The following is a 23,566-nucleotide window of genomic DNA, read 5'->3' as shown; positions in this document are numbered from 1 at the left end:
TTCCTTTTTTATGTTTCATACTAGGTTTGCCTGGAAGAAATCGCTTATTAGCTATAAGGCCGCTCGATGCCTAATAACTTGTAATCTGTGTGACGAAGTGTAAATAAATAATTTGATGAACATACAAACCAGTTTTGTTTCGTAGATTACTAATTTAGTCTTCTGCTAAAATTAATAAATAAAATTATTGCTTATAATATTTTTTTTTTTTTTAAAGACAATTCACATGCTAAGCTGGTGAAGCTTGTGTTATGGGTACTAGGCAACGGATATACATACATATTATAGATAGATAGACATATAAATACCTACATATTTAAACACCCAAGACCTAAGCACAACACCAAATGCTCATCACATCGATGCTTGTCTCAGCCGGGGATCAAACCCGGGGCCCATGGATTCGCAGTCAGGGGTACTAACCACTAGACCAATGAGCCGTCATATTGTGGATGTCTCGTCGAATTTGTTATGAAAAAAAATTGTATTTGTATGCGTTATTTTCAGGGAAAACGAACATACTACCACAAAATAGTGATAGAGACGTTATCGGGCGTACGAGAAACTGTCACTGTCCGTTGTGTCGTCACGAACAAGCGAGCCTTGTCTAGAAGAGCCGTAGAACCTTTTCCATTGGATTTTAGTGAACCTGAGTATGTATCAATTAAACATAATATATGAATATAAAAACGAATTGCTGTTCGCTTGTCTCGCTAAACCGAGAATGGCTGAATCGATTTGGTTAATTATCTGGAAATATTTGTGGAAGGTCAGGGTCAGGTTTAAAGGTGTAGGTAAATTATAAGTAAAGAAAAATACTAAAAATGATCTTTCACCTTATCTGTGACCTCTTTTGTCTTTTTCGCAATAAAAACTGTCACTTGTTTTCATGCCTTCAGAAATTTATGTTTCATAGCTGTAGCTCCGATCTCTTTGGTCTGTTTTATAAATTTGACACAAATATACATATATATGAGGTGAGGTGATACGAAATTCTTCCGGGTTATCTAGTAAAATAATAAAATGTATAATGAAATTTTGTCAAAATAATATCACATCAAAATTTCAGTACTTTGACATATACTCAAGAAACTTAATAAATATTTTTGTCTTATAAACCAAATTGGTGGCAACTCTCAAGCTCTTAATTCCAAAGAACAACTTAGGTCTACATCTTATTATCTATGAGTTTAATAAAACTATATTATTTAAATAAAATATGATACTGATAATAATTTATTGCCGATGGTATATCTTATAGAATTTATGAGACTAATATCCTAACATCTTAAGCAAATAGTATCTAGTAAGTACAACAGCTAGATGGCGGTATAATAAATTGTGTGCTAAAAGGAAAAGTTTTTGTACATACGTTTAATTTGTCAACTTTAATTTTAAGGCTTTTATTATATTTGTAGGGTTCTTGACATAACACGATACGAAGAAGGCCGAGCCCCGGAACCAATCTTGGGGGCAGTCGTCAAACAGAATGGAAAACAGTGAGTTTCAAAGATTAATATGTAATACAGTCAATTTACGTATTATTGTAAAATGTAGGTATTTTACTATAACTGGCTGCAAAGACTAAATGAAAGAAAAAACTTTGAAAATCTTGAAAACAATTGAATATTGAATTGTTATTTACCTATTCATGGTCGGGGTCTTACACGAAAAACGTAGCATTTATGCGATTTCCCCAATGCTTGTAGGGGAAAGATTATTGTGCTATACTTTTGTTTTTTATTCAACAGTATTATTAAAATATAAATTATATTAATATTTTCATAAATAAAGGCCGTTACAAAATGTGTATGTACTTACTCTTCCAGAGTATCAGGTGAGATCTCCGTCAGCCCTGGGACTCCTTTATCCATGGAAATATTCCTGGATAACTCCTCAGCACCCGTATATGGATTATTGGTGAGCTACATGCATGTGACAGACACGGGTAAACAGCAGGAGACCATAATATTTAATGGGTAAGTTTGAACAATACTCTATATCGATAAAATCTATGATTTTACATGTAGGTTGACACAATTTTAGAAAACATAGATATCTCGTGAAATATACATAGATTTGATAATATTTTGCGCCGTTAAAAAGGATGGTTTTCCCCGCCATTTTAAACGAAAAAAAAACTGTCAAAATGACGTGTGACAACACAAACGTCATAGTTAACTTTTTGTATCTGTCTTAATTTTGACCTAATAATAACGCTTATCGGTGTTCAATTGGTCGCTATAACAGAAACAAATCTGGATGGATCTGTATGTGACGCCGAAGTCATTGATGGCGACTGGTCTGTTATTCGCTCCTCCACGACGCCCACGGTGGGCGTAGGAGGTGTTAAGACTGATTCTCAAATGGAAACACTCTTACGGCTAATGTTGTCACATTTAATTTGAAATACTAATAATAAGGATACCATCATTACCAATAAGTTTATATATTATTGAGATAACCTTTTTTTTAAACTATCACGCACAACACAATTTAATGTATTAAAAATAATAAAAAACCTTTTTCAGATGTTCGATCGACCCCTACCTTTTTGACAACTTCCAAACCAACGACGGTGATAACTTGACAGCCAAATTTAGGGCATTCAAGTTCCCCGATACGACCTATGTGCAATTTAAGGGTACTGTTACAGTATGCCTCGACAAGTGTCAAGGGGTAAGCGGAACTTAAGGCCTATACAGTTTTTTTTTATCATTTGCATTTGTATATATAATTTGTTCATGTTTTTATTGATAATTTTCGTTATTAAACGGTTTCCCAGAAGCGTTCAGACATATTAAACACGTCAATTTAATAAATTAATTTATATTTATTAAATCACTATTATGTCCTTTTATTTTATTATTCTGTCGACGTCGGTTAAAAAACATTATGTCAGTAAAGATATATGTTCAAACTATAATATAAACTAAACAGTTCTGACCCTCATAATTAATAATAAATTATTGTGATTATTTAATTGAGAGAAAATAGATAAAACTTAAAATAAACCAGTGACGCTACAACTTTTTTAGGTCAGGGTCTCAGATTTCTGTATCTGCTTCATGATCATTTGTCAATGTAATAGGCACTTTCCTAGGCGATCAGCCTTCTGTGCCTGACACACGCCGTCGACTTTTTGGGTCTAAGGCAAGCCGGGGCCACGTGGCCGAAACTGCTCGATAAAATTTAAATATTTAAGGATTTTTGCTAAACCTGTAAGAATATAAAGTAAATGCATTTTAGGGCGAAAATTTATAATTTTCGATTATTTGCGAAAAAAATGTTTTTATTTGTTTCAGGTGCAATGCAGTAACGGCGTAACAGCGTATGGTAGAAAACGGCGCTCAATAGCTACCAACGCTGACAGTAACAAAGTGTATGAAGTGTCGCTTACAACGTTTATTAAAGTTGCCTATTTAGACGGAGATAAAGAAGCAGGTACTATTTTCTAAGGTTTTATCTATGGGTAAAAATATTTTTTTCTCCAATAATTCAACATACCCTTTGATTTAACTAGACTTCTATAATCCTTGAAGTTTGAAGTAAAACATGATTTTAACTTTTCAGAAGACGTTTTTGGCTTGATAAAAAATTTGAAAGTAGCAAACCAGCTTTTGGGTGACAGAAATGGAACTCCAGCTACCGTCGCCGAGCACACCCAGGACAACCAACTAGTGTTACAGCAATCCGGTGGTAGTGTAGCCACGTTTAGTGTTTTATTATTGATCGCTAGTATAGCTTTATTATTTAAGTAAACTACCAAAACTATGGAAAATTAACTCAAGGTTTTTAAGCTAGATGGCGCTTTTTGTAATCTAATAGGTACAACTTGTGTTATAAAAAATTTAATCAAACTAATCATGAAATTAATTTGAACACAATGGATTGATTTTATTTGAATTGTAGTAAATGTAATCGTTTTCAGTATCTATGCTATTTCAGTATCTAGGTATTGTATAACAGCGCCATCTTGTTAACCTTTTCTAACAGGAAACGTGTTCACATTTTAATAATAATCTGTGTCCCAGTGTTACAATTAAAATATTTGTAATTTAGCGACGATTCTGTATAAGTGAGATTAAGCAATTTGTTTGTCTAAAATCACTATTTGTTTAGATTTCTTTATAATTCTCATCTAGAAAAATGTGCAACGTTTTTTAAATATAATATTAAGTATGAAAATGTATTTCTTGACTAATGAGTGCAAAAACCACATTTAATAATTAATATTAATTTACTTACGTCCATTACATTTAATTCCGTCCATTTTAAATAATAGATTTATTTTTAAGCCTTACTAAGTTAATGCAGTCGCATTTAAGTTCACTAGTCTTAAAAATAAAATGTAAAATTAAGAAATAGTAGTTTAGTAATTCTACCATAGTAATAAGTGTATACTTAACAGTACTGCTTTTAATCGATGATTAACAATATTCACGAGGGCATGGATGTCAAAATTCGTCAATATATGGCAATGAGGGCAGAAAACTTTCTTGCCAGAAATGATCAATATATCTCAGAATGAATCATTACGTGCGAAAAGAGAATTTGTGTATGTGTCTGCCCCATTCTTCAACACCGGAATGGTCCACGGGAATACCGGACTGTATATATATATACACTATCTAACTGTGTATATATAACAACAATTATTATTAAAAGTACGAAAGCAAGCAAGGACCAATAATTTATTAGAAGGACCAATAAGCAATTAAAATAAACAGGTGCTCCAAATACCCGTACCCATATTGTCTTTATAAATTATGATTGTAACTATGTATGTACGGAAAAATACACATTTATTTTTAACCATGTTTGGAGAGCTCTTAAGCCTTTTTTTTAATAAAATGTTTACAATTAATGTTTTTTATTTATATTTTACCCAAAAAAAAGTCGCTTACTGCCTACTTAATACTTATGTTGTCAAAATCTGCTGCAACATTTAAGCTAGCAAAACCCGTGTAGATTTTAAACACCAAAAATGTAATCTTTGGTATTTGATAGGCCTGCGCTTTATTTACTTGAAATATAATTACTTAGTTGTAACTTTGTAACATATATCACAGCCCTTAAGTAAATTTTTGCTTCTATTTATTATTTGCCACCATTTTAATTGGCGGCAAACAAAATCGTATTTTAAACTGTATATTTCTTTTTAATACGTATAACTGTGTTGAAAATCTATTGTAGTTCAATCGATTTCTTAAAGTGGACACTATTGTTTAATGTTAACTTATTATTCATATCATTTTAGATATTAAACTGTTAAGATCTATGAAAAACACGGCCTCTTGCCCGTTTGCCTGTTAAACAAAAACGTCACGTTTTTGTTTCAAATTCAACATAATCAAACTACTCTTATCTCGTGATACTTGGGACTTCATAAAAAATCACTTTGCAATTTAGCTTGTTTCCGCTTAAGGCAGTTGTCCCACCGCCGACGATGAACGAGAAGCGAGTCGAGCTGGAATTAGAAACAGGTTGGCGAGCAGCGGAAAGCGAGTGTGTAGTTCCGATAGTTTTGTCGCTGGGCTATAAGCGAGTGTACGAGTGAGACGGGCGATTACTCTCTACTGCGACTATACTAATGCAATCATAAAACACGTCATCATCATCGTCGTCTGAAATGATATTTCTAATTCGTCTGATAATTATTTGATATGCATAAATAAAAACACGTGTACTTTCAGAATCCCACTGTAGAGAAATGACTGCTGCCGCCGGTTGGTCTGTCGGCGTAAGTTCTGATCGCTGAGCAAGTATCGCTAAGCGAGAATTATCTTTGATAGCTCTTGTCGCTCAGCAACGAACTAGTGGAGTGAGTCTTCGCCGGCAGTATGAACAGTTAGCGATCAACTATTTATATATGCACCTTTTTGAAGTGAAACTTCTTTAGAATCGTTGTGATTTCAAACCAGATGCAACGGAAAAAGCGACAGTAAAAAGAGACAGACACATAAATTAATAGGATTTGGCGTGAGAGAGAGTGAGATAGGAGGCATTATACAGTGTATAAACTTTAAATTAGTGTGTATTATAAAATTTTCTGAAATAAAAAAACAGATTTGATGAAAATTAAATAAGTAAGTAAAGTTAGTAGTTTAATTATAAAATTAGATTATTTATCAATTTTATTTACAAATCATTAGTTATAGAAACTTTTTGAAGTGAAAACTTCGTACTACACTTAATTAAAAGTTTATACACTGTATAATGCTTCCTATCTCATTTTCTCCCACGTTGGATCTTGTGAATTTATTTGAAACTTTTATTATTTTAGTTTTTACCAAATTAAAGATTGATATTAAAGTTATAAATAAAAATTTAACATTAAAATATATTTTTTTTTAAAGAAAAGATCCTACATTTAGATAGAGAAAAAGTCTAATTTACATATTTTAATTATAAAAACTTTGTTTTTGAAGGCTTCTACCTCGTGTGAATTGGACACATGATTTTTTTTTGTTTACACGGAACGTATATGTATTATACGTTTCTTAAACAAGAAAAAAGCCTATAGTTAGTCGTTTCCTCGCCCGTTGGTGGGACTACTGCCTTATGTCAAATTTAATTGTATAGGTCTATAACATAGAAGACACATTATTTGAACATAATATACTATCGTAAGAATTTTTTCACTGTTAGGTAACATGCATATTATGGGTTTTTTTACATTTTCAATTGATTATTTACAATCAAAAATAAAAATCATTATAACGTAAAAATAAAAAATAAAAATTAATGGAAACATATTTTGTCCTTTCTAAATAATATTTTTAAAACGTTGAATAACTTCAATGCGGAACCTATGGTCTCGTGTTTATTTACTATAGTATTTTACTTTACTTAAAAAATAACTACAGAAAAATAACATTTTTGTTATGTAACGATAAAAAGATTTTAAATTCAAATTTTATACATTTATACATATTTACGATTGATAGCAATAGAGTATACGGACTAAAGTAGAGTGTAGATTGCATATTTAGCCTGTGGGTTGAGCACAGAGCAGATAGACACCTAAGAACAAAGACCAAAATTCCAATGACCAATCCTGTCATTTTGATTTTATGAACAAAATTGTAATAGGATTCTAAATTCGTTGGATGCGTTTAATAAAACCTAAAAAAATAGTTTAAAAGTTTCATTTTCAGTGAAAAAGGTCAATTTATCGATTATTATAACAGTATATTTTGCTTAATGTGGTACATGAGATAATCTTATTAAAGTTTTCACGATAATTAATGATATTCCTTTAGGTGGTAAGATCTGCGTCTATCTCAAACATGGCCGATCAGTAATGAAACCGTGGTCAGTGTTATTTTACTAAGTTCAAAGTTATGCAGAAAATGGAGCTGCGAGTTGGAAATAAGTATCGATTGGGCCGTAAAATTGGGTCTGGATCCTTTGGAGACATTTATCTTGGTATGTGATCCTTGCAAATTATAGTAAACAAAGAAAGGAATAATTGTAGGCCAGCTGTATTTTTTTGTTTCGAACGAAATTGATCTTCTAAAACTGGACAAGCTTTTGTGTATTTCTTATCTATCATTTGCTTAAACCTCAAAAGTAGGTAAAAAAATAAGCTTGTCCATGTGATTATGGTTTTGGGAAGATTCAACTTAATTAGTCATGGTTCAACTTTACTATCTTATATCTTTGTTGATTAATAGCTAAAAGAAGTAAATATAATTTGAACTCATATTGCAAGACCCTCAATAGTTTTTGTATAATTCATAAAGCAAGGACAAACATTTCCTAACCTTATTTTTTTTTAAATTGTGTAACTTGAAAATGGTTTGTGTAACTGTTTCTTATTGTTATAGGCACAAACATTGTAACCAGAGAGGAGGTAGCAATAAAATTAGAATGTATAAAGACAAGACATCCACAGTTACACATAGAGAGTAAATTTTATAAACTTATGAGAGGAGGCAGTAAGTACATAAAAAAACTTGTTGGTTAATAGACAATAATTTTAAATCATAATCTAAGTGTTTAGTATATCTTATGCAGTTGGATATTGATATATATTCTTATAAACAATAAATCTGTTTCATTAATGATTAATTTTTTTATAGATATACAATTTAAATAAACAAAAATATTATCCAATAACTAATGCTTTATTTTGAATATATAAATCATCTAAACTAGAGATGTTAACAAATAAGATGTTAGTTATAATATAGTTAACTGTCCTACTCTATTAGGGACTATTCCCATTGCCATTTATATTATTAAATAAATATATTTCAAAATTGTGATAATAAATAGATAATGTATTAAGATATACAGATTAAAGTAATGTTTATACTAATCTTATTTTTATTCACCAGTTGGTATTCCTGCAATAAAATGGTGTGGCTCAGAAGGAGATTACAATGTGATGGTGATGGAACTATTAGGCCCATCTTTAGAAGATCTTTTTAACTTCTGTTCACGCCGTTTCTCCCTGAAGACAGTTCTGCTACTTGCTGATCAACTTATTACTCGCATAGAAGACATCCACTATAGGAATTTTATTCATAGGTTAGTCAATTTTAGAGTTTAGAGTTAATGCACACTATAATAGTTTTGAAATTTAAGTGTCTTTAGTAAATAACATAGTCCATGATAATTGAACACCTACAACATGTTTTTTAACATTGTTCAATTTTAACTTATGGCATTCAGACATGTTATATCATGCATGCTTTTTCTAAGACATGTTATATCATGCATGCTTTTGCTTTCAAGTTAAGCTCAGGATTACATTTGCAAAGTAGACAATTCCTTTTTATGAAATAAAATCCTAATATTGCCTTGTTATAAAAATACTACAAATTAGTTCAAATAATGTTTATTATGCATTATTTATTGCTTTTACATTGAATATTACAAATTGTCATTTAATCTTTCATCATTTATCTATGTAATTTCTACAGTCATTCCCTGTTAGTTTACCACATAAATTGTATGGACTGAATTTCAAGTTTCTGAATCAATGTCAGGACTCAATCGATTTCAACATGTAATTACATGTTCTATGAGTAAAAATCTTACTACAAAACCTACATTCTGGTAGTGTAAATCATTAAAGAATTTCTTAGAAGATTATAGTAAGCAAGGTTACAATGAGAATTAGTTGACCTCAATTGCAATAAGTGTTAAGAAAATTCTGCAAAAATTAAGAGACTACCATTTTGCTTGTTAAAATAAACATTATTTTTAAAGTTCTATTTTGAGTCAGTGATAACAAAACAAGTTTACTTAATGGGTATGAAATAATTAAAATTAGGATTATAATTAATTCTATGATTTTTAAATTATGAATTACCATTTTAATAAATACCTGTAAAGAATTAAATGTATACATGAGAACTGTGATCTCTTCAATAGTATGATATTAGTGATATAGATTTTATTGCTATTTCCATACCTTAAATTAGTTTGTATGTAATTTACCAAGGTAACCAATACAACCAACAATTACACAAGTGTTTTATCATGGCTCAATAGCCATGATAAAAAACACATGGTATCAAAAAATTTCTGAGATTCTAGAAAATAATATCTATTTCACTATACTTTCACAGCATTCTTAGAAATAAAAGAAAATTTAATAATGCTAGTGACTTATATTAAATAATCACTTGCCTAGGTCAGGACATAAGGTTAGATAACCTGTTGACCATTTACGTCATTATATTGTGTGGTTTACATCATAATATTTTATTGTACAACTTTTGCCTCATACAGTTTTTATGGTGCAGTTAAAGGTCCTAATCAGAAAATATTAGACTTGTTTTGGTTTGACAATTGTAACGGTATTGTTAATTATTGACCATTTTTAAAAAGAGTAGCTGACTAATCAAAACATCCCCATACTCAAAATAATGGTGAACACCAGTCACATCATATCTCAAACAGCAGCAGTAACCACACTGACTTTTTGTTCCTCTAAAGTCTAAACACATTGCTTTATGTATGTACACTGTATCGTAACTGAGAAAAGGGCCTTATCTTAGAAACTTACAATTAATTGTCAATACATCATTAATCATTTTATAATCAGAGATATATGTGTTCATTGAAACTGCAACACGAAACATATATGTTATAATTGATAACGCTTCTTCTATGATTCTATATATCTTAGCTATGTACTGTGTTCAGCAAACTATGCCCTTCTTTAAATACAATTGCAACAGTCATCACTCATCACAATAGTGTGAATTTAAAATATTATAATATGAATATGTGGTCTTAATACTGACTGTTACATGGTAATGTTAGCCTCTTCATGAAATCTCATCTTTCGTGATTCTTGAGACAAATAATCATGCTAATTATTTATATATTTTTTACAGAGACATCAAACCTGACAACTTTTTAATGGGACTTGGTAAAAAGGGCAACTTAGTTTACATAATAGATTTCGGCTTAGCAAAGAGATACAAAGATCCACGCACCAACCAACATATACCGTACAGAGAAAACAAAAACTTGACAGGTATGATTTTACATCTATGCTGTTTTGCTACTAGGGGCTGTATCTCTGACAAACACTGAAAAATTTATTATTTTTGCATGTATCCTGTATTTTTATTTACAAAAGCACTGATTTTTCACAATTTGACATAATTTAATGGAGTAGTGTGTGTTCTTGGTGGTCTCCAAAGGTTGTCTGGATTGAGTGTTCTCAAGCTTTTGCTTAAAATTTATTAATAATCCATTGTCATTAACAAAAATTACTACTAAATAGATTAAATAACTTATGTAAATACATCCATATGGTTAAAAATAAAATGTTGTTCAAAGCAAGACTGATACACATTTTGGCTATCTGAATGATAATTGATAAATTGATCAAAAAAATAGACACATAAATGAGTCTTCCATAATTTATTAAAATTAAATTGATATAATTTACAATTTTAAATTAAAAACATAGCCAAAACGAATTACACGTTTTTATATATGAGAACGGTGTTGGCCTTATGGCTTCAGAGTGCGACTCATATCCCTGAGGTGCACCAATGGACTTTCTGTCTTATGTGCTCATTTAACATTGGCTCGAACGGTGAAGGAAAACCAGCTTGCCCAAAAAGCAGACAGAGTGTGTGAGTCACAGGAGGCTGATCGCTTACTTGCCTTTAATATTAACAATCTGTTTCATACAGATACAGAAATCTGAGGCCCAGACTTAAAAAGGTTGTAGAGCCACTGGTATTTTTTTATAAATGCGAGTATGTTTATGCACTTACAACAGTGGACTAATAGTTTGCCTGTTGAGTTAAGGCCGATTTACATTATCTTAGTGTTTAGGAGAGTGCTTTAGTACAACTTGAAAGGCAAGTTCTTTAGCGTAGCGTTTACTAAAGCAAGTAGCGTTTACATGTTTCAACTAAAGTACTATCCTAAAGCACTCTCCTAAACACTAAGATAATGTAAATCGGCCTTTATGTGTAGGCTAATGGCTAAATCTTGCTCACAGTGTTTCTGAAAATTCCCATTGACGTATTTCAGGAACGGCTAGATACGCGTCGATAAATACCCATCTCGGTATAGAGCAGTCCCGGCGTGATGACCTGGAATCCCTGGGTTACGTTCTAATGTACTTCAATCGCGGCAGCCTTCCCTGGCAGGGTCTGAAGGCGGCCACGAAACGGCAAAAGTACGAGAGGATATCCGAGAAGAAGCTGTCTACGCCCTTCGACGAGCTTTGCAAAGTAAGTATTTATATAATAATTGTATTTTCTTCTGTTCAAGTTTCTGGATTTTTAAATACATATATTTAAATATATGCTAAAAATGTATTTATTTAATAAGCACCTATTTAGATTTGTTATGTTTATATGTTTTTACTTTTGTATGAAAGTAAATTGTAGTTTTCGGAGGAATTCTTTAAACCTAAGGTTACCAACATTTATATTGTTTCAGTGGTATAGACATACTTGCATAGATTTGACTGAAATTTATTAATTATAATAGAATTATATTTGGGTTTCTAGATATTATCCACCAGTATTTTATTTCTCTGCCTAATTCAATGATATTAAGTTTTGATTATTCATCATCATTCTTGTACACTTCACTTAAAACTCTTGTATATATATTATGTTCTCTATTATTAAGGTTGCCTGGAAGAGATTGCTTAATAGCGATAAGGCCAGACGGTGTCCTATGTAATGTTTAATTTTTTTTTTTACTTATATTGTGCAATATAGTGTAAATAAATAAATGATTAATTGTTATAGAACCATCCGGTGGAATTTCAACTGTACTTGAAGTACTGTCGGCGGCTGCGGTTCGAAGAGCGACCGGATTATGGGCACCTGCGACAGCTCTTCCGTACATTGTTCCATCGGCAAGGGTTCACCTATGATTATGTCTTTGACTGGAATATGCTCAAATTCGGTGCGCCAGGTAAATATAAATAGATATTAAGACTTCATATGGTTTTGGATTTATCTAGGGTTAAATTAAGATTATAGGAAATAATAAAATATAAGATGGTTTCAAGTATATATATACGTCAATTCGATAATTTAATATTTTTTCTATAATAAGATCTGTTGTTTTCTATTACTCTTCGGTGTTAATTAAATTTGTCTTTGAATTAAAAATACATAAAATTTTTTTTTTTTTTTGGAAATACTATGGGGACCACAAACTTACTAGCAATACGTCTGCCTCTTTTGCAAGACGTTAATATACTATGTAATTTTGATATAATACAATTATTTCAGGAGTTGGCAACACTCGCACTAACCAGCCTCCAAAAGCTCATCGTGATCAGAACCAAAAACAAGAAACCAGTGAGTATCATTATTACTATAAATTACTTAACTTTTTATGAGTGCATAAGTTTAGAAATGAGGATACTATTAAGACAAAAGAAATCCAAATATTTTGTGGCATCTACATTCAAAAAGTACTTGTTAACTTGTTAGGGTTATCTTTATACAATGACACAGAACCATTCATTAAATGAAATTACTTTAGCTAAGGGAGCGTTCAAGTATTACGTCACGTCAGATTATTGACCCCCCCACCCCCATGTAACGCGCCGAACGTTTTTCTGTACCCAAGTATAGTAAAACATTTCGTGATCACCTAGTGACTAGTGAAGTTACCATTATGTGGTGTAAAGTACTGTAAAGTCGAAAATAATATTAACAATAACGCGTAATTCAATCCCCGCCCCGCATCGTAACGTTTTACAAAAAGACCCCCCCTCCTCCCTAAATTCGTTACGTAATACTGGAACGCTCCCTAACTACATATTAGATATGATCTAGATCTAGATTATTATTTTTTTTTATTATGTAATTTTGTTTTTCCTGATTGATTTTGTATGTTTGCTTCTTTTGTTTCGTCTGTAAGCTTTTGTTCACTCTTTTTTTAATTTTTTTTTAAATTTATTTATTAAAAAAAAAAAAAAATTTGTTCACTCTTGTCAATTTGGGGTCGCCTGTTAGGGCAGGAGTGTTGTTATAAATAAATAAATAAAAATAAATATTCATAATATTGAATTGAATCCAGGTGCGGCTGGCCCTGCCGCTCCGCAGCCGAGCACTACGGTGGCAGCGATTTCAGAGTGGCGGTGAGGAAGCTCGCACAAACGGCCGCGTAACACCTAGGCGACATTCCTATTATCGGACGACCGATCGGAACGCGACAGTCGCACGTTATAACACACGTTAAACGGTGCTAATTCTGATGTAATCAATATCTATTGATTTTTCCTATACAAAACATTGGTACTAATCATGTTTAGTGCTTTTGTAGAAAATAAATAGGTACCTGTTTAAATTACATCAGAATTACCACTAATTAATACAGCAATTGCGACTAGTCGTAAATAACGCGACCGCGACTTGTATCCGCAAGTAGGAAGGGGCAACATATCACCACTGACGTCCCTCTGACAGAATGTACGTTCATAGATTTTGTACTTGTAAATTATTGAATTCATAGGCTAATGGCGGGCTGCCACGTAATATTGTACTTTATGCTCAGTTATATTTAGATGTTTTATTATAAGTTGTAATGCATTTATTTTTGATGGCCTACGATGTGTGTGCAATATGGATATTCGTCTTCCATGTGTTTGTTTTTGAACTCGTGTGAGTTGATATTGAATAAGCTCAAAAATAAAAAATTGCTGACAATATGACGCGTCTTATAACAAGTGTTAGGACAAATGGCATTCAAAATTGAAATACGCAAATCATTTTGTTGCGATTATTTCTTACCAAGTTTGCTTTATATCATTTTACTGTTAGAATATGGCGTCTTTGTAAGAGCAACTTACGCCTGCCTAACATTATTTTACCGTTAGTTAGTTAATAGTTAGTTATTCATACAACATTTTACACGTAGTTTACGCTCTAAATTGTTTACTGTTAATTCAATTTCAACTCATACTAAGGCCTGCTTAAATGATCCAGCCACTGCCATAGGTTAACATAGAAAGGTTAAATTTAACATAGTTGAAATCATTGATCTCTAGAATTTCTACTCGTGAGTTCTAAAAGATGAAACGTTTAAATTGTGCGTACTCTTATGACCTCGTATACATAAATATCAAATTATTGCTAAAAGGCCTTCTTTAATAGAAAACGCATGAAAACAGTTTTTTAAGTCTGGGCCCGTATTCTAGAACATTCATCAAACTTAAATTTAGCTTCAAGAGCTGTCAAACCATTTTTTTTTTTATGAAGTCTATGCGTTCAAGACGAGATTGTTACTTGAGATACGTTTTAGAATATGGACCCTAGTCTGTTGAATTTGTATCAACAAGACAGCGTTAACTAACTTAAAAGCTAAAAATCTATATAAAAAATCCTTTGATAGTACAGATTGTCAATCGACGAGCCATAGGAATTGCAATTTGTATGTCTGATATAGCATACAGTAGTGCAATCAGCCTGATTAAAGATTTAAGTTCAAAACTTCTCCTTTTTAAAAATAAAATGAATGAATAATTAATTTCTTTTGCAGTTAATTCTTTAGTTTAATTCTATTTCACCACATTTTATTTTCTAAAATTTTTCAAAAATATCAGGACAATGGATTTCTTCAAGAAGGGCCTATTTAGTCCATCGTAGTTTTGTACATATCCGTGCATTGATTTAGGTTATTAAAGTAATTTGTAATGATGGCTGGATGTATATATTAGGTAATTTCTTTCACGGTTATTCATCTTTTGATCCGAATTATTTGTTAAGTAGTACCTATACATCTTATATGACTGAGAATCGAGTTCAATTATGTAAATAATTAGTGTTTTGTTACAATGCGGTTGGCATAGGATTAATCCTCGTATATTCCATAAGGATTTAGTTATAACAATGATATTTACATAGATTCAACATCGAAATAACTGCTAATGTAGGTTTTGGGATATTCTGTTCTAAATTCTTGTTTAAATACTCCGCACTTAATATTAAATTGTAATAATGGAATCGATCACATTAAATTTATTTAACAAAATCCGTTCCAAAACGTTTCCTTCGTGTGCCAATTTAACAGTATTGGCGGTAACTGATTAACTACCTATGTATAGCCTTTTATATCCAAATGTATGTTAATGATATTGTTTTACTAAATTAAAATAAGCATTGTTTATATGTAAGCTATGATAAGTAAAACTTGAGCGATTACTTATTAGGATTGATCCTTAAAGCGACAAATCTCTGAAAGCCTAATCAGAGTAACGGATGACTATTGATGGGTGCGTGTACGTGGAGGCGTATACGTACTACGAGCGTACGTATAAGTCAGGTAAGGTGTACATTGAATAATCTTTGGCAAAAGAAATTGTATGGCTTGACACTTGAATTCTCTAGCCTCAAGTTGTGGACAACTGCGAAAACATTAAAACTAATGTTGTTTCGACTTCTTGCAATGGACGGTCATTTGCATTTTATAAATGACCTTATGCAAATTTATCACCACGTTTTGGAACAATTCGATGTTATTGACATTCACTAGTTTGTGCGATTGAAAGAAATGGTAAATGTTTAGGCATTTTTGTCATGTAAATATTAATGCAAATGACCGTTTTGGATGAAGATTTCCTGATCAATTGGTAATAATACTTGTTCAACAAATTTTATTAGTCCAAATTGGATTTAGTGGGATAAATGGTTATTGTAATGTGACTTCAAGTGTTTAAATATTACGGTCAATATATCTCTAATGAGATTCTTTGCACGGTGAGTTTTACTAACAAACTACACGTCGAATGTGACAGCTACAGAAATATAGCTGAAAAAATTAACTTGGATCGTTCAGACGTCCGAACGTCTCAAGATTCGGACTAGGTTTGAACACTATCAAATGTCGAGAAACTATGATTTGACAGATGTCAAATGTAGTTTAAAATTCGAGTGCGTTCGAAATGCGGATGTAATTTCGCGTTCATATGGGAACGCTTGTATGCGAGACATGAAAGCTTTTTAAAATGTCCGCTAACTAATTAAAGACTAAACTTAACTGTATATAATAATGATAAGATAGTTAAGCCAAAACACTGTTTTTTATAATCCTAGGTAATTTTAATAACTGTTGTAGTGATAAAGTCATTATTTGACATATTTTTATTGCATATTCATTTCTGTAGCCGATCTTTGTGTGAAGCATAATAATATCTTAAACTTGTCTTATGTATTTCAAATAAAATATTTTCAGATATCCTATATAAAAACCTATCGAAGTAGATGTTAAGCATAATAGAAGCTTCATAAACTATGTATTTCTTTGGTTGATGTTGCTTTTCAAAGTCGATTTCTTTTTGATTTTCATCTTAGAATTAATGTGCTAAGCTTTGATGTGAATTTTGATAGGGATAAAGCATTTCTTAATAGTTTTCATAATGATAAATTATAGGCCCGAGAGGTACGGTTGCATTTTGTTAAGGGGTTGTCAGCTTAGCATATTATTATGCTTTCGATATTAAAATCTATTATTATGCTTGCATTGTTTTCAACGTCCAGTATGTATTGATTCCTTTAGCACAATAAAGTGGATAAAAGAATGTGTATTTATTTATTTATGTTGCCAGAAAACCCCCGTCAACAGGTAAATGGACACCGTTTATCATGCTGGATTTGTTGCTGAGAAGGAAAACTATGGCGTTTACTGCTTCTTGTACTTCGCCAAACCTATAAGAAAACCAATAATTACAATTAATATTGAAAATATAATTGATTTTTGTAATTTAATCTACAATATGTCATAATAAGTTGGGGAGCGTTCAAGTATTTACGTAACGAATTTTTTTCCCCGGGCCGGGGATTGAATTACGCGTCACAAGGTAGTCACGAAACGTTTTACTATACTTGGGTACAGAAAAACGTTACGGTGCGTTACACGGGGTGGGGGGGGGTCAATTATCTCCAAAAATTGCGTGACGTAATACTTCAACGCTCCCTTAGGTCTTAATCGGGTTACTTAATGTGTTACAAAAAATTACAATTCATTTAATATGGAATGTAACTTTTCAATAATATAATTAGTAAAATAATGTTACCGTACCTGCCCAAAGGTATTTTAGAAAGCATAGTTTGTGCTTTCTCAGGATCTGCCCAAGCTCTTCGCCCCAAATCTGTCATTATTACAGTTGGATTGATAGTATTTACTCGAATACCATGAGGTCCTAGTTCCAATGCCATCACACGAGTCATTGCATCCAAAGCACCTTTAGATGTGCAATAGGCTAAGTGATCTTTTAATGCTGCCTATATGAATTAAAATATTTTTTAATTCGTATTTAGCTATGTCTTATTACGTTCAGAATACGTAATATATACTTTTTTAAGATGTGATTTTATATGAAATATAAAAGACGAGTATTTTAATTATAAAAACATACTTACTTTTGACCCTTGCGAAGAAATGTTAACAATCGAACCGTAAATTTTATTATCTATCATTTTCCTGGCGACAATTTGGGATATATTTACTATAGCCCTAACGTTTACTTGCATTGTTCTGTAAAAACATTTTTATTATATCTTTATACATTAGGTAATTAAATCGACAGTGTTTTCAATTATATTCATAATTATATTAAAATTAACAGCCGGATGTACCATAGGTATCGGGGTTAAAGGTAAAATAGGAAAATCTAATGTAAAATTATTTAAAATAAATAAAGGGTACAAATAATGAGATTTCGGTGGGCGAAAGATGACTGGAGACAGTAAAAAAATTCTGGATGTCCTTGGAGGAGGCTTTAACCTGTGGGTAGTCGTGGCTCCATATAAATAGGAGTAGAATTTTATTATATAACTTACTGTTAACGTATTATGTCGTTAAACAGTTGGTATTTTTTATGGAATTAAATAAATATTCTATCTATACAATGGCACAAAACATTTGCCTACCTGCCCACCATCTGCATTAGCAATTTACAATAAAAGAAGCATGTTTACGTGGTCATCATAAGGCTCGTACCGGTCACGACTATGTATATTTTGCTTAGAATTTACTTTGAGCGATTACTAGATACATTAAGTAGTGTCATCCTACGATTTTAAATCCTTGGTCTTGCGTTCGAGTCCTGAGTTCGAGGCACTCTGTCGATGGAGGATTTTAGGTCCATTGAAGACTTCCTCGTTACTGTGAAAGAAATCTTAGGCAATGTGTTTCAGGAGGAAAGATCAGTGATCACCTTGCTTATAGTAATTAACAGAGATATAGAAACGAGTGGGCTCAATGGGGGAGTAGTGACTTTAGAGTAAGTTATATTAGAGATATTTTAATCCAATTTTAAATATATTTAAAGTAAAAGCGGCTTATACAAAACTTACTGGTCAAAAATATCCGGGGAGCAATCTAGAACTGGTTGATTCTGTATAAATCCCGCACAGTTTACCAAACCATGAAAAATTCCAAGCGATTCGACTGTTTCTCGTGTTGTATCCCAATCTCGTAGATCGACGCAGGCTATTTCGATTGAGGGGTATTCATTTTTTAACTTTTGTAGGTTTTCTTCTTGATGCGAGATAGCAACTACTGTTGCTCCAAGTCTCCAAAGTTCGATGACAGTACCACGACCGATGCCTGAAGTTTGTTTAATGATGGTTTGGATCTCAATAATAAGTTTTTGCTTAATTAATAATTAAAAATCAATAAATTTATTAGTATATATTCACTTATTGAAGTGCTGTTTTGGCAATACATAAACTTAACTAAACCAAGTGTAAGAACTATTAGTAGAAAAATTCGTTTAATTGTGGTTCAAAGCCCTTTAGTTGAGTTGCTGATAACCTAATTCAAATTATTTAAGATTTACCTATCTGATGTTGCTAATACATAACTAGTCCGTAAATATAACATGATATTGGGATCAAGTATTACAATCTTACCCGAACATCCACCGGTCACTAATATCCTTTTATTTTCGAAGTATTTAGCCATTGTCGCTCTGCAGTTAAAAGTTCAAATTGATTCGACCTTACGTACGCTTATCTTCAACAAGTTTATTATTTAATAACAAAGAAGATAACTTGTAGGTATATTATCACGTATATGGATAATTTAATACAAATAAAATGTATAAACAATAAACTATTATTTTGAAGTGTGACAACTTAAAAACTACTATGCTAGGATGTTCGATAAAAACGTTAATTTTTAAACGTTTTCGACGTAGTCATCTGTAACGTTTATACAATTTTTATATTTTCTAATACTTAAATGTATATAACATTTTTTTTTAAATATTTATCGCGCTCCCTTAAAAAATCTTGTATCGCGGCGACTACTCTGCGTATCTTCAAATTTTTGGCATCTGAGATGTTCTTTTACCGCAGAAACAGGTATTTAGGTCCGGTGAATATAAACGAAGTCCATCACCACCAAGACAGCTTCTTGAATGACAGCCATCGTAACTCTGGACTAGTGCGCGGAATTGTTATCTTGTTAAAACAAAATAACTTTAGCAAGCTTTGCCACGTTGCTGCTTGCGTATAAAGTCCCCGTAATAGTGGCTTCACGATTAAAGTATTCGATCATCATTAATACCCATTAGTACCAAAAAAACAGCCCACGATTGTACCGGCGGCAATACACCTATGTCTTCGGAGTTGGAGATGGCGAACTCATCCAAGTCATGGACGGTTTTTTCGTTCCGGGTCAAAATGATGAAGCCATGTTTCGTCCATAGTCATGAGTCGAGCCAAATACCGATCACGATCTTGCAACACACCTAAAAAGCTTTGTAAAATTCTCAATCAGAAAAAGTTTGCCGACACTTTTATCACACCCAAATGGTTGTGTATAATAGTATAATATTTATATTTCTCATGGAAATCTTTATATTTTCTTCACAATGTACCTCATATAACTTTTTTATTAATTAGTTGGTTTTTATTATTATTTCTACGCCTGCTAACGTTTCATTATATTTCTCAAGCAATCCTACTGATCCACTATTTTTTAATGAACACACCTTGTATATATATTTGGTGGTTAGTGACTATCTAAAGTTGACCTTCTCGTCAAATATTAGATTACCTAATTCTTTGAAATATGCAATTAAAATATTTTATTATATATAATAAAAAGGATCATATTTTAAAGGTATTACAATCTACAGGTACAATCACTGCAATGGCATACCCTGAAAACAAAGATGTTATTCAAAACGATAAGGCAATATACTACTTTTAAACATTTGACACCAGAGCCTTTGGCCCGGCCAGTCAGTTGTTAGACTTATCGACGATCCTCCCTCTATGTTGCAGTCTTACTTCCTCAACAAACAACTTTGAAGAAAGAAAACCCTAAAATATCTGGTACAAACATATTTATTTAACAAAACAATTTACATATTCTTTATTCAATTTCAGAACAATTTAATCAAAAAGAACATATTGTAATTATTATAAATTAAAATATAAAGTTTTGTATATAAAAGACTGATCTGAAATAATATCTCTTACAGTAAGGCATGAAAAAAATGCATTAGTAATGGTTAATGGCAAATTTTCTTTGGTACTTAATATTAACAGATCTTCAATAGCATTATGTTGCTAGAAATCCTCCATCAACTGGCAATTCAACACCAGTTATCATGCTGGCTCGCTCACTTAATAGGAACACTACAGCATTCACCACTTCTTGAACCTCACCAAATCTGTAAAATTTTATTAAGTTGTATAACTGTTACTTTAGTTCAATATCACAAAGGAACTCCTTCTTTTCCTTTATTTTTTTTGTGTTGTGCACCTCTTAATAGTTGGGGCAAAGAGATTAATATTAAATAATATAAATGTTTCTGTTATTAAAAAAAAAGTGTAACAAATAAAGATTCTATAGCCATAATCAAAGTCATGAAGGATTACCAAAAGGAAACCAGAAAAATCGCCCGGAAAATTTAAGAATACTAAGGCACCATATAATTCAAACTTTTTTGATGTAACCTTATGGCGTTTGACATAACATTGACAGAATGCATGCGACAAATATCGTCAGAGGGTGTAAGAAAAATTAATATTGTTTAAAATAAATGCTTCGATCGGAGATATTATATTGATAAAATAATAATCAATAATATATGTAATAGACTATACTTATAACGGGATGAGCACACTACATCAACAAACTTTTAGAAAGGGAGACAGGAAAAAACTGTATGAGCTAATATGTAGATATATGTAGATATATGTAGCAGCAGAATTATATATTTATATATATATAATTCTGCTGAATGTGTGTATGTCACTGAACTCCGATTTGAATGATTTTTTTTAATGCATTTGGGTGACGCTCTGTATGGTTTAGATTCACAACTCAGCCCAGCAGCTGGCGCTGAGTCTGTACTATCATACTTTGTTTAATATATGAATTACTTGAAATATTATGCAGGTCAACGTCTGTCGGGTCCACTAGTGATATAATATAACTAACATATTGTGATGGAACAAACATCACAGATAAAAAATGTGTGGCTTATACATAGCTAAAGTTCTTGATAGAGGTATCATCATAATAAATCAATAGATTTTACCTTCTTAATGGAATCTTAGATAGCATTTCTGAGCTTTTCTTTTCATCAGACCAACCAACTTTCGCCATGGCAGTCATTATTACTGTAGGATTGACAGCATTAACCCTTATTCCATGCGGCCCCAATTCTAAGGCCATTGCTCTGGTTAAAGCATCGAGAGCTGCTTTTGAAGCACTATATATTGTATGATCTTGTAGAGCAGCCTGGAAAATAGTTATGTTATAATGGTATTAGTATATGACATAACAGTTTATAGTTAAAGTTAAACCTTTCGGTTCTCAAATGACTTTTTAGGTAATGGGGCTATACTTAAGTAGCCAATATCAAACTCAATGGCACATTTCAAAATTTATTTTCAAATCATATGGGAGTCTAAAAAACACTGGAAGTGTGATGGAAGTAAAAAATAATCAGTAAATTGGAACTAAAACACTTGCTTGCTAACTATATTACCAATATTGGATTACATAGCTTGTGGGCATTCTAAATTATTTTGTGATATAAATTTAAAAAAAAAAAATTAACAAGATAAACTTACTTTAGAAGCTTGAGAAGATATATTTACAATTGCCCCATTGATTTTTTTTTCTATCATTTTTCGCGCTACAACTTGGCTTATATTTAAAACTGCTTTAACATTGACATCAAAAGTCCTAAAATTTAAAAATAATTAAAAACCAAAATCCAAATTGCATGTTCACTCACTTCAAAACTTTAACAAGAGGAATATAGATCATAATATTATTTTTATTGTATTAAATAAACTAAACGCTGTGTATAGCAGTTAATGTAACCAGATTTCCAGGATTAATGGTGGAGTAAAAATTCTCAACAAAAGTTGTTAGTAAAAATGTTTATCAATACCTACTTTAAAACAAAAATTTACTATAATACTTAAAGTTGCTTAAAACAACAAGCTTACATATCAAAACTGGATGAAGAACTTGTAAGGAAAGGTTCACATATGGCAATTGCAGCATTGTTTACTAATGCATCAAACGGTCCCAAAGATTCTACTATGCTACGGGTCTTTTCCCAATCAGCTATATCTACATCAACAATGTCAATTGAAGGATATTCGCTTTGTAAGGCCTCTAAATGTGATCTTGTTCTAGATAATGCTACAATATTTGCCCCAGCTCTCCATAATTCTACAGCAATCCCTCGACCAATCCCTGAAAAATAATGTGCAGCAAAACATTGTTTCCACCATTATAGTGAATATGGCATTTTCTACACAATAATTTGATTGTAATATGAATTACCTTGACCAGCACCAGTAACTAGAATCCGTTTTCCTTTGAATGATATTTCCATCATTTGTTTGTTCGGACTTGGAAATCTGCAGTCAAAATAAAATAATATGTAAGTTAAGTTTGGTCGTCAAGTTTATTTCAGTCACACAATTAAGCACATACACGGTAAGTTGCGAATTAGCCGAATGCAAGTAACATTAATTTTTCTTAGTACTTTTTAAGTTTGGATTATTTCAAATTTTTCCCAAACTGTATATTGACATTTGACATTTAACAATTTACACTTATTAGTTTT

At 31.7% G+C, this 23,566-nt stretch overlaps 4 protein-coding genes and 1 long non-coding RNA gene across 7 annotated transcripts in view; 2 read left to right on the top strand and 3 right to left on the bottom strand.

The window, feature by feature from the left end:
• LOC125057243 overlaps positions 1-4,867 on the top strand; it is a 31,497-nt gene extending 26,630 nt beyond the window's left edge. The window contains exons 5-10 of the mRNA XM_047660817.1: positions 508-653; positions 1,419-1,499; positions 1,830-1,979; positions 2,532-2,679; positions 3,306-3,444; positions 3,574-4,867. Of these exons, the coding sequence (XP_047516773.1) occupies positions 508-653; positions 1,419-1,499; positions 1,830-1,979; positions 2,532-2,679; positions 3,306-3,444; positions 3,574-3,761 (852 nt within the window). The 3' untranslated portion in view covers positions 3,762-4,867. The remainder of the gene's footprint in view (positions 1-507; positions 654-1,418; positions 1,500-1,829; positions 1,980-2,531; positions 2,680-3,305; positions 3,445-3,573) is intronic.
• A 2,166-nt stretch (positions 4,868-7,033) lies between these two features.
• Positions 7,034-17,035, top strand: LOC125057027 (casein kinase I). 2 transcript variants are annotated; one of them, XM_047660442.1, is made up of 9 exons: positions 7,034-7,168; positions 7,266-7,431; positions 7,833-7,943; positions 8,346-8,538; positions 10,359-10,501; positions 11,518-11,720; positions 12,249-12,417; positions 12,741-12,809; positions 13,537-17,035. In XM_047660442.1, the coding sequence occupies exons 2-9, from the start codon at positions 7,347-7,349 to the stop codon at positions 13,599-13,601; spliced, it is 1,038 nt and encodes a 345-aa protein (XP_047516398.1). In that variant the 5' UTR covers positions 7,034-7,168; positions 7,266-7,346; the 3' UTR covers positions 13,602-17,035. The 2 variants fall into 2 exon arrangements, with proteins under 2 accessions (XP_047516398.1, XP_047516400.1); XM_047660444.1 differs by having other exon boundaries at positions 7,073-7,431.
• On the bottom strand, positions 8,114-10,195 carry LOC125057029. The gene is made up of 2 exons (XR_007118155.1): positions 9,428-10,195; positions 8,114-8,517 (listed from the first exon to the last, which is right to left on the bottom strand). It is a non-coding gene; the product is annotated as an uncharacterized LOC125057029 (long non-coding RNA).
• LOC125057028 (L-xylulose reductase-like) lies at positions 16,584-19,504 on the bottom strand. The gene is made up of 5 exons (XM_047660445.1): positions 19,371-19,504; positions 18,813-19,065; positions 17,877-17,991; positions 17,536-17,738; positions 16,584-17,162 (listed from the first exon to the last, which is right to left on the bottom strand). The coding sequence occupies exons 1-5, from the start codon at positions 19,420-19,422 to the stop codon at positions 17,051-17,053; spliced, it is 735 nt and encodes a 244-aa protein (XP_047516401.1). The 5' UTR covers positions 19,423-19,504; the 3' UTR covers positions 16,584-17,050.
• A 1,486-nt stretch (positions 19,505-20,990) lies between these two features.
• On the bottom strand, positions 20,991-23,562 carry LOC125057432 (L-xylulose reductase-like). Of its 2 annotated transcripts, XM_047661121.1 has the most exons (6): positions 23,434-23,562; positions 23,281-23,357; positions 22,938-23,190; positions 22,554-22,668; positions 22,016-22,218; positions 20,991-21,142 (listed from the first exon to the last, which is right to left on the bottom strand). In XM_047661121.1, exons 2-6 carry the CDS (start codon positions 23,333-23,335, stop codon positions 21,031-21,033), a joined length of 738 nt encoding a protein of 245 aa, XP_047517077.1. In that variant the 5' UTR covers positions 23,336-23,357; positions 23,434-23,562; the 3' UTR covers positions 20,991-21,030. The 2 variants fall into 2 exon arrangements, with proteins under 2 accessions (XP_047517077.1, XP_047517078.1); XM_047661122.1 differs by lacking the exon at positions 23,434-23,562 and having other exon boundaries at positions 23,281-23,427.
• Positions 23,563-23,566: the final 4 nt, after the last annotated feature.

Source organism: Pieris napi, chromosome 16 (genome assembly GCF_905475465.1).
Source record: "Pieris napi chromosome 16, ilPieNapi1.2, whole genome shotgun sequence".
Taxonomy (NCBI): domain Eukaryota; kingdom Metazoa; phylum Arthropoda; class Insecta; order Lepidoptera; family Pieridae; genus Pieris; species Pieris napi.
The sequence above is the reverse complement of the archived record's forward strand: the minus strand, read 5'-3'. Positions and strand labels throughout refer to the sequence as shown.